This window comes from Notolepis coatsorum (genome assembly GCF_963971535.1).
Source record: "Notolepis coatsorum genome assembly, chromosome: 13".
Taxonomy (NCBI): Eukaryota; Metazoa; Chordata; class Actinopteri; order Aulopiformes; family Paralepididae; genus Notolepis; species Notolepis coatsorum.
The window spans coordinates 16667639-16678778 of record NC_140177.1 but is presented as its reverse complement, the minus strand read 5'-3'; the positions used below and the strand labels follow the sequence as shown (position 1 = coordinate 16678778).

At 45.9% G+C, this 11140-nt stretch overlaps 1 protein-coding gene across 1 annotated transcript in view; it reads right to left on the bottom strand.

Moving 5' to 3' along the window:
• LOC311239271 (dihydropyrimidine dehydrogenase [NADP(+)]-like) overlaps positions 1–4267 on the bottom strand; it is a gene marked incomplete at both ends in the record, with an annotated part of 13853 nt that extends 9586 nt beyond the window's left edge. Inside the window, one exon of the mRNA XM_084327576.1 lies at positions 4263–4267. Within this exon, the coding sequence (XP_084183702.1) occupies positions 4263–4267 (5 nt within the window). The remainder of the gene's footprint in view (positions 1–4262) is intronic.
• Positions 4268–11140: the final 6873 nt, after the last annotated feature.

Here is an 11140-nt window from a genome sequence, read left to right as displayed (position 1 = left end):
GGGGGGTGGTCAGGGCTCCTCCTCACCAAGCGCCTACTCAGGCCTTCTGTGAGTTCGGACTCCTTCTTCCATGTGAGGAAGCCTCCATCAGAGTACAGAGCCTTCCTCCTCAGATTGTCAAAGTGAGTGGACCCTCTAGAAGGGTCCTTTTCTATTGTATGTATATTCGATTCAATTCGTTTATTGAGTGTGTATGGGTTCGGTGCCTCTTCCCCGGAGGCCCTAAAACCAGTTTTTTACATGGCTCAAGGTGCAATATATTCTTTTCAATCTGTACAGCTCGCGTGGGAAGTCTCTCTGGGGATCCCCGTCTCTTTCCTATGGGAGGGTGGTGGGATGTAAAAATGTGAACATTTTTTACCCCGGCTGTGTAGACTGGGATACATACTGTTGATGCTTCCTTCTTTCTGTTCCAGAAGTGTTGGAGTTAGGGAGTGTCACACCCCTCTTGTCGTTCCCCTGGGCGCCTTGGGGATTCAATGACAGGTCTAAATAGCCTGTTCATTGATGGGGGTGTGTCCCGACGCACGTATAGTGCTAGCTCGCTGTAAACAGGCGATTGACTGGCACGCCTTAGTTGCTTGTGGTTGAAACAGCGTTTTTATAAAGCAACTGAGATGGGGGTTTTTCCTCTTCCGGCGACCACATCCCATGACCTGGGTGGGTTGTCGACGGATCCTCGTTCATGTCTGGGGGATGATGACGGGATGGATCTGAACATATGTAGTGGGGTCTCACGCCCTTGGGGTGGGCCACCAGGCGCGGTTCGTCCCGACGTCTGGGTGGCGCCTTCTTTTCATGTTAAGATCAACACGCATATCTGCCCTTCTCCTGGAGTAGGCATGTCGGCGTGGTTAGGGCACGGGACTGGTTCTGGTCACGCTGGTCCAGATCAGTTGAACCCGTTGTCCGCCGGGGATGCAGATCTGCTGTTCTGGTACCCTGAGGGACTTGGGCTTTTTTCAGGGGGAAAAATGCCAGGTCGGTCTGGGTGTCACAGGGTTAAGCACTATGGAGACCCTGGTTGGGTATGTTTTTACTCAGCACTGTCGTCATGGCTTACAGCCATGCCATTCTGTACGCGCTCGATCTCGTCGGATCTCGGCCGCTACACAGGTTGGTCCTGGTTAGTACTTGGTTGGGAGACCGCCGGGGGAATACCAGGTACGGTGTGCTTAGGGGCTGGTTCTCCATTATTTTTCGCTCCTCTCTCACGCATGGCGAAGAGGGGCCTGTGGGGGTGGTTTTTTGACCTCCTCTGGTGACCCTGTGCTTCCCGTGCCGCCAGGCCCGGTCCGAAGTGATGTTTGCGACCCGTAGGCCTGGGTTAACCCTTTTTGGAAACTGAAACACTTGTACTGCGGTATAGCCGGTGTATACCCGCAGGTGTGTTTTGGAGTTTTTTCTTGAGGGGTTATAGGAACAACCACCGCATTGGGTAACACCGAGGTGGTTGATTCCCTGGTGTGTTGGAGCAGTGTCAACTCCCGGGTTCACCGGTTGAGGGTGCCCCTGCACGTTCATGACGTCTGCCAATCGTGTCAGCCTTCTCTGCCTCGACCCCTCTGGGTGGGGGTTGTTAAATGGAGGCTTGGTCATGCAACACCGCCAGCTTACGCTCCTTCCGCCGGGGCGGCTGTGTTCAGCTGTCCCCTCTGGCGCCTGTCTCGTCCGCAGTCTCCAGGCTAGGGTTAACAGCCTGTGGCCTGGTTTTTCCCCGGTGCGCTGCCTGCTTCCGTTGGTTAACCTTTTTTGTGTGCTTACGGCCATGCTGACTGCCTATTCTGCAGGGTCAGTGTGCCAGGCGGTGTACTATTGGGGGGACGGGGCCCGCTCGGCTTACGGCCATACCGACCTGAACACGCCCGGTCTCGTCCGATCTCGGAAGCTGGGCAGGTTCTGGCCTGGTTGGTTCCGCCTGGGAATACCAGGTGCAGTAACTGAGGGGCCTTTGTCCGAATACGCTGGCGATGTGGGGGGCGGGGCACTACGTGCCCACCTGGTGGGGTCTTGATGCTGGCATCATGGACTTCTCCGGGCCCCCATTCCAGGGAGTCCAGTCCTTTTGGTGGGTCTGGGTCTTCCTTCGTGCTCCGCTGCTACGGCCTTGCCACGGGGTTGGGTTTGCCCTTGACCCCGTGATTCTGGGGGGCAGTAACGAGGTTGTTCCTCCGTTCGTTCCCGGGTGGCATGCGGGTTGTGCGTGTGTGTAGTCGTGGGGTCAAGCCACGGTCTGCTCACCCTGTGCGTTGAGTTGCTTGAGTGCCTCTTCGCACGGTCGGGTCCGTCGCCCTCCCGTGACGTCCCTAATAGGGGGGGCTACCCTCCATTAGGGGGGGTCGGGGGGGCTCGGCCCTCCCTGTTCTGATGGTTTTGGGGGGCTGTCAGCGGGGTGTATTTGTCAGCCAAGTGGCTCCGCTTGGCCTCCCTTGTGCAGAAGGCGATGCCAAGCTAAGCCACTAACGATACAGAACGTTAGGTTATGACTATAACCAAGTTCTGTTAGTTAGGGGCGATGCTTGGCATCGGACGCCGCTGCAGCCCTTGTCCTCACCTTGTGGTGAAAGCTTGGGAAGGAGGAGAGCAGGTGACCACACACCTGCTTATGAAGGTAAGCTGATGAGGGGTGTGGTCAGACTAATACTGGTATTAGAGGTACATTTGTGGTTTATTCAGTACGCGTGCACGTACGCGAGATAGTGCAGAAGGCGATGCCAAGCATCGCCCCTAACTAACAGAACTTGGTTATAGTCATAACCTAACGTTAAAAAAAAAATCACGTTAAAAAAAAAAGATTTGATGGGATTCGAACTCACCAACAACGGACCGCAGGATCGCAGGACCGCTGCTCTGCCAGGTGAGCTGAAGCACCGAATGAAAGTCATGGCGTATTTGGACGGTTACGTAATTCCGCAAGCTCTGCCGCTCGGCTCCGCGGAGCGTGCCGCGCGGCAGAGAAAGTTGCGCGTCACGTGCCTGTCGGGGCCAATCAGGCCTACCCCGGAAGTAACTTACTGTTGCGGATAAGCTATAAGCGGCCAGGAAATATAGTGCAAAATATAGCCCCAGTCAGGCCACTTTTTAAGCAGGGGGACATTTTTTGTTAAAAAGACTTAATTTCCTGCATTCTGGTGCAGGATTTTTTTAATTTGTACCCTTTAAATGCCAGTGTTTGTGATGGTATCACAAATTATTGTTAAAAAACAGGCTAGCATATATGATTAGCAACAACACTGATTTTGATGGATTTTCAGTTTTTTTGTAATATCAGATTGAAAAAAATACAATCTTTTATTCAACTTCAGCCCTGATCATAACACCACATATTAATTTTATAATTCTAACCCTTTAAATGCCAGTGTGTGTGATGGCATATATTTGCAATATATCAAATGCAAAGTAGATTTTTCTGGGGGGGGGGGGGGGGGGGGGATTATTACAGGATAGCATGTGTCAATCATTAGCAACAACACTGATTTGGATGGATTTTTAGTTTTTTGTAAGGGTCCCGCCTCCACCAATCACATGCGGCTCCCTTTGTGTGTGTGTGAGAGCAAGAGAGAGAGAGAGAGAGATAGTTTTCCAACTTGTGTGAGTTGCAGTGATCTCCTGGTTGTTCCCCATCTAGGTTATCTAAATATTGCGCTGCTGCAACTAGAAACACTGGCCTGGCCTGCTTCTAAGTTCAGTGGCCTGACTGCATACATTTTTATTTATTTATTATAAAAAAAAATGTATCATCTGACGACCCCCCGTGGTGGGAACCCCTGCTGTAGAGGACGTCATGATGTCAGTCTGCTCTGTCTCTCCCTGTAGACCTCATGATGTCAGTCTGCTCTGTCTCTCCCTGTAGACCTCATGATGTCAGTCTGCTCTGTCTCTCCCTGTAGACCTCATGATGTCAGTCTGCTCTGTCTCTCCCTGTAGACCTCATGATGTCAGTCTGCTCTGTCTCTCCCTGTAGACCTCATGATGTCAGTCTGCTCTGTCTCTCCCTGTAGACCTCATGATGTCAGTCTGCTCTGTCTCTCCCTGTAGACCTCATTATGTCAGTCTGCTCTGTCTCTCCCTGTAGACCTCATGATGTCAGTCTGCTCTGTCTCTCCCTGTAGACCTCATGATGTCAGTCTGCTCTGTCTCTCCCTGTAGACCTCATGATGTCAGTCTGCTCTGTCTCTCCCTGTAGACCTCATGATATCAGTCTGCTCTGTCTCTCCCTGTAGACCTCATGATGTCAGTCTGCTCTGTCTCTCCCTGTAGACCTCATGATGTCAGTCTGCTCTGTCTCTCCCTGTAGACCTCATGATGTCAGTCTGCTCTGTCTCTCCCTGTAGACCTCATGATGTCAGTCTGCTCTGTCTCTCCCTGTAGACCTCATGATGTCAGTCTGTTATGTCTCTCCCTGTAGACCTCATGATGTCAGTCTGCTCTGTCTCTCCCTGTAGAGGACCTCATGATGTCAGTCCTGTTTCCTGTAATCCTCACAGATGTCTCCACCACCATCTCCACCTCCTCCTCTGGATTAAAACCTGCTTTCTGGTTAGTTTGGAACTCGGTCAGAACTCTAGCCACGGGACTCAGTAAGTAAACAAATGGCATTGTTTGTGTGGGGAGGCAAGACGGCCTGGAGATAAAGAGACCGGCCAGTAACCAAAAAGTCGCTGGTTCGATCCCCGGCCCAGACAGGAGGGTGTATTCCTGTGTGTGTGTGTGTGTGTGTGTGTGTGTGTGTGTGTGTGTGTGTGTGGACTACTGTACTATTACAGGTATTGAAATTAACAATACAACTTCCTTATAAAAAAAATATATATATAATATAATATAAATATAAAAATAAATATATATATATACTGTATCGATATTTTCCCCCACCACTATATGTGTAACTAGGAGGGATATGAGGACTGTGTGTATGTGTACCTAGGAGGTATATGAGGACTGTGTGTAACTAGGAGGGATATGAGGACTGTATGTGTAACTAGGAGGGATATGAGGATTGTGTGTATGTGTAACTAGGAGGGATATGAGGACTGTGTGTATGTGTAACTAGGAGTCATGAATGAATCATTTATCAATCATCAATCTCACACACCCACACCCACACACCCACCTCGACACACACACACACACACACACACACACACACACACACACACACACACACACACACACACACACGCACACACGCACACACACACACACACACACACACACACACACACACACACACGCACACACGCACACATGCACACACACATACACATACACACACACACACACACACACACACACACACACACACACACACACACACACACACACACACACACACACACACACACACACACACACACACACACACACACACACACACACACACACATACACACACACACAGGTCGACCAGCTGAACATTCCTGGAAGTGAGGCCATTAGTGACAGACTCCTGCCGAGGAGATAAGATAGTGGTTGGGTTACAGGTCTGAGGTCACTGGCCAGTTAATGTGTTTTTTAAAACAACGGACATTATTGATAGGAGTGAAACTGAATCCAACTGAACTGTATTGATCTATTTAGTTCATTTTAAAACGTAGTTATGGGAACCAACACCTTGGTGTTTAAATCTCATCACACAGTTTTAGATTAGAATAGATTAGATTAGATTCAAATGTATTGTCATCATACAGCACAAGTACAGTACAACAATAAGAGGTGTATTGTTTATTTTTGTTGTACTGTATTGATTGATTGAATTGATTGAACATTTTATTAACAGATTGCAGAATGGGTACAATACAGTACAGCTCAATACACACAATTGTTAAGGGGATGCAGACCAGAGAGACATTTGTCTTGTTTACATCAGGGTCCCCCATTTTCAATTCATCATAACATATATGACATACATGACATATACGGATAGACAGTAGTGTTACATCCAGACATTTATGACATACCAGATCTACAAATATACAGTACTGTTTATGAGTACAAAAATTGTCTAAAAAAAAAGAGCATATATACATTTGAGGGGGAAGAAACTGTACATTGGAGGAGGTGGGGGGGGGGGGGGGTAGGTGGGGTGAGAAACTGTACATTGGAGGTGGTTGGGTGGGTGGGGTGGGGGGGGGGACTGTACATTGGAGAGGGTTGGGTTTGGACATTTACAGGGGCCAGTTTAGAATTGCAGTCTCCCGTAGGTGCTCTTTGAAGAGTGGTTTTGAAAGTACTGCACTTGTGCTGTATAATGACAATACATTTTAATCTATCTAATCTAATCGAATCTAACTTCAAACTCCTCTTCATCGCCTATAAAACACTCCTCTCCTCACTCCAATCTCCTTACTCTACACACAGCCTTAGATCAGCTAATACCAACCCCCTCATCACTACACACAGCCTTAGATCAGCTAATACCAACCCCCTCACCCCTGCAGTAGGTGACAGAACCTGAGGTGACAAAACCTGAGATGGAAGAATCTAGATTCTAGGGGGATATAATCTAGGCTGATAGAACCTGGCGTAACAGAACCTGAGGTGACAGAAACTGAGATTATATCAATATGATTAGATGCATTAATAGCAGATTATATTTAACTAGATTATTAGATGCATTAATACCAGATTATATTTAACTATATTATTAGATGCCAAATACCAGATTATATTTAACTATATTATTAAATGCATTAATACCAGATTATATTTAACTATATAATTATATGCATTAATACCAGATTATATTTCACTATATTATTATATGCACGAAAATCTCCTTGTCAACTTTTATCATTGTGCGGTTGAGAGTGTGTCTGTGTGGTTCTCCAGCTGCACAAAGGCAGAGCAAGAGGCTCTACAGAGGGTGGTGAAGGCGGCAGGCAGGATCGTCGGGACTCCTCTACCAAACATCACCTCCGTCTTCACCTCCCGCTGCCTCCACCGCTCCAAGTGTATCATCAAGGACCAGTCTCACCCAGCAGCACATCACCTCTTTCAGCTCCTCCCCTCAGGGAGGAGATACCGGTCCATACATGCCAAGAGTTCAAGATTCATGAACAGCTTTTTCCCCCAAGCAGTCAGACTGTTAAACTCTCATTGACTGTCCCCTCACGTGCACCATGCACTTACCCGGACTTGATAATCACTATGTTACCGCTCATCATGCACCTTATTATTTAAAATATTCTGTTATATGTACAGTGTTATGTGTTACATGTATTGTTGTATACTTGTGTGCAATGACAATTAAAAGTCTATTCTTAAAAGTCTATTCTATTCTAAATGCCTTATTCTACAGTAATGTTTTCAGTATCGTGACACATATTTATACTTTATAAGGCAAGAATAAGAATAATAGAATAAGGCAATAAAGCTCATTTGGATATAAAAGATAAAACATTCTGTCCACAAAATCAATCTGGAGCAGCTTATTCACAAATCTGCCGCCCCTGGTTTCTGGTTCAGAGAGTAGCTCATGTTCACAAGCAGTGATTGAATGTCCCTATAGGTTACACGAGTAACACATTACAACTCTGCAGGGTAACAGAAACACAGGAAAGAGTTACCTCGATGTCAGGAAGGTCTTTACTCAGCATGGTGCCTCTCTCCGGAAGGTTCTGTAGAGGCTGTGTCTCACCGGGAGCGACAGACAGAGGTTGACGGCAGCTCTGCTACTGTACGTTGTGGCGCTGGAGGTCTGAGCGGGAGGGAAACCACCACGTAACAGCGCTGCTGCGATGAGGCAACAGCGGGGTCAGATGACCCAACGGCTTCTCTAATCTGTTGTTCAGCCGCGGAGGCCCGGGTTCAGCCGCGGAGATACAACTGTTTGAACTTCAGCTCACGGTGCACTGCCGGCAGCTTGAGGAGTGGACTTGAGGCTGGTTCTGTCAGACTGGTTCAGCTGGTTCAGGTTCAGCTAGTTCTGTCAGACTGGTTCAGGTTCAGCTGGTTCAGTCAGACTGGTTTAGCTGGTTCTGTCAGGCTGGTTCAGCTGGTTCAGTCAGACTGGTTCAGCTGGTTCTGTCAGGCTGGTTCAGCTGGTTCAGTCAGACTGGTTCAGCTGGTTCTGTCAGACTGGTTCAGCTGGTTCAGGTTCAGCTGGTTCTGTCAGGCTGGTTCATGTTCAGCTGGTTCTGTCAGACTGGTTCAGCTGGTTCTGTCAGACTGGTTCAGCTGGTTCTGTCAGATTGGTTCAGCTGGTTCTGTCAGACTGGTTCAGCTGGTTCAGGTTCAGCTGGTTCAGTCAGACTGGTTCAGCTGCTTCTGTCAGACTGGTTCAGCTGGTTCTGTCAGACTGGTTCAGCTGGTTCTGTCAGACTGGTTCAGCTGGTTCTGTCAGGCTGGTTCGGCTGGTTCTGTCAGACTGGTTCAGGTTCAGCTGCTTCTGTCAGGCTGGTTCAGGTACAGCTTGATTCGAAAGGCTGATAGCTGCAGATTCCTGTAAAAATTGGTAATTTCGGTGATTGGATGTCAAGCATAACTTTTTCAAAATCCCACTTATTTTCTTATTTTCTTTTAATTATGTTTTTGGTAGATTTGTATTTGTTTGTACTACCGGGTAGTCCGGTAGAGAGAGAGAGAGAGAGAGAGAGAGAGAGAGAGAGAGAAGAACGGGAGACAGAGCGGGGGAAAGACATTCAGCAAGGGACGCCGGGTCCGCGAATCTAACCTAGGTCGACCGCCTCGCGTTACATGGGTCGCCACTTGGGTGCCCAAAATCCCACTTATTTTCAATGCACCTGCAGGTGATCCATCCTGCGTCAAGGTTTCACAAGGCTGTGATGATCCCAGAGGTCACAATATGATGTCCTTCTATACAGTGAGGTTAAGTTAAACATCACCACATTGAAAGGGCTGCTACGAGGACTCACCTCATCACACATGATTAGAGTTTATATCAGTGTTTCAGTTCTATGTCAGAATAATAAAGAAAACGTTCAATTATAATAAGCTGCCTCAGACCTTCGATGCTTGTCCCATAATTATAGATTAGATTAGATAAAATAAAATAAAATCGATTGTCAGTCATCATACAGCACAAGTACAGTACAATGAAAAGAAGTTTGTCATCCAACCAGAGTGCAAATGTAACAGTAAAGTACAATAGTAAAATACAATGTACCGGTGATTAAACTGGGTATAAAATATATAAATTAGTACTACTGAGTAATAGTGATTGATTGATTGAAAACTGTATTAACAGATTGCAGAATGGGTACAATACAGTACGGCTCAATACACACAATTGTTAAGGGGATGCAGACCAGAGAAGGACTTTCGTCTTGTTTACATCAGGGTCCCCCTAATCAGAGCTGGCCAGCAGCGTAACTAGTAATAGTAACAGATGGACAAAACCTCATAACTCCAAAAACCCAACTTTTCAGCAGATGAAAAAAACTAACACAGATTTGAGGGTGAATAGAGTTAGGAGGTTTAGACAGATGATCGGTTTAATGCTTTCCCATTGTTTAAACTTTGTAAAACCCACACACACATAAGGAGGATGATCTACGGAGTTGATTTATATAATAAAAAAAAATTTCAAAAAATGGAGTTATGAGGTTTTGTCCCGACAGCAGCGATATGTAAAAAAAATAAAAAAAAATGGTTATGTGCAGGACAGGTGTATAAGTATATTGTACACGTCTAGTAAGGCTGCTTTGCATTCCTAGTGGCTGCATTCTAATGGCATTAAGGTTTAGGCTTATGGTTAGATTAATCCTAAACCTAACATTATATAATCCAATATTGTTACAGTTATTTTACTCTGAGCTCTGGTTAATGATTCCATGTCCCTCCTGTGCCTCAGAGTTGATCAATATCTGTCAACATATTGTCGTCAGCGGGAGGAAGGACCAGTTCAGCTCACAGGTTCAAACTCCTCTCATACAACAGCACATGCACATGTAATCCATTCCTACATGTAATCCAATTCTACATGTACTCCATTCCTACATGTAATCCATTCCTACATCTATTCCATTCCTACATGTAATCCACTCCTACATGTAATCCATTCCTACATGTAATCTGTAGTCTGTTTGTGTTTTCATTCAGGTCATGACGTGCTTTATCGGGGGGGGGGGGGGGGGGGTGTCTTGGATGGGGATGTGATGGGGATTGATGTGTGGGGTGTTTGGGGGACTGGCTGTTCCGGGGGGGGGGGGGGGGGGTTCACGTGCTTTCGAGCAGTACTGTACTTATTGTATTTATTTTATGCCTATTCCTATGTCTGCATTTTCTACATTGCACACATTTTATTGTCTTTTATATCTATTCTTATGTCTGCACTTTATGCATTGCTTTTATTCTGGCAACTGTATGCAGATTTTATGCCTATGTTCATTTTATGCTATTTGCTGTGAAGCACTTTGAGCTGCAATCCATGTATGAAAGGTGCTATATAAATAAAGTTATTATTATTATGTAATCCATACCTACATGTAATCCATTCCTACATGTAATCTACTCCTACATGTAATCCATTCCTACATGTAATCTAAGAGTTCCTGATCTGATTTCTTTCACTTGTAATTAATTAATAAAACTCTTTCGTCATAATTTATCAAAACTAAAAAGATTTAAGGCATGGCAAATGAAATGTAAGCCTAGAAAAATATTATATATTGATTGAAACCTTTATTTATTCTCAAAATTGACATTGAGGATTTACCCTCGTTTGCAATGCGGTCAACATTAGTTCAAACAGATCAAGTAAAATAAATAAAAGGGCAAAAAATAATTAGCATAAATATTATGGTTTAATATTAAATGTTTGTGATCATGTTCTTGAATTGTCCATAGAATGTGAGTTGAAGATCATTCCAGGAAGCTGGTTTATTATAAGAAAAGGCCGACTTACCAAGTTCAGACTGACCTCGCAGGACCTTAATAAGTGTGAGCCAATCATTTGAGCAGGTCAGATAAGTCCATAATACTCTTCACAAATACTCTCTCTGATCGATAAACATGCTCCTCTCAAGAGACTCAGAATTAAAGATACTGTAGCACCCTGGTTCTCGCATGAGCTGTCAACTCTGCTTAATGACAGGAATAAGGCCTGGTCACGTGTTAGATGCTCAGGTGATCCACAACACTGGCTTGCCTTTAAACAGCTCAGAAACAGATGTACCACAGC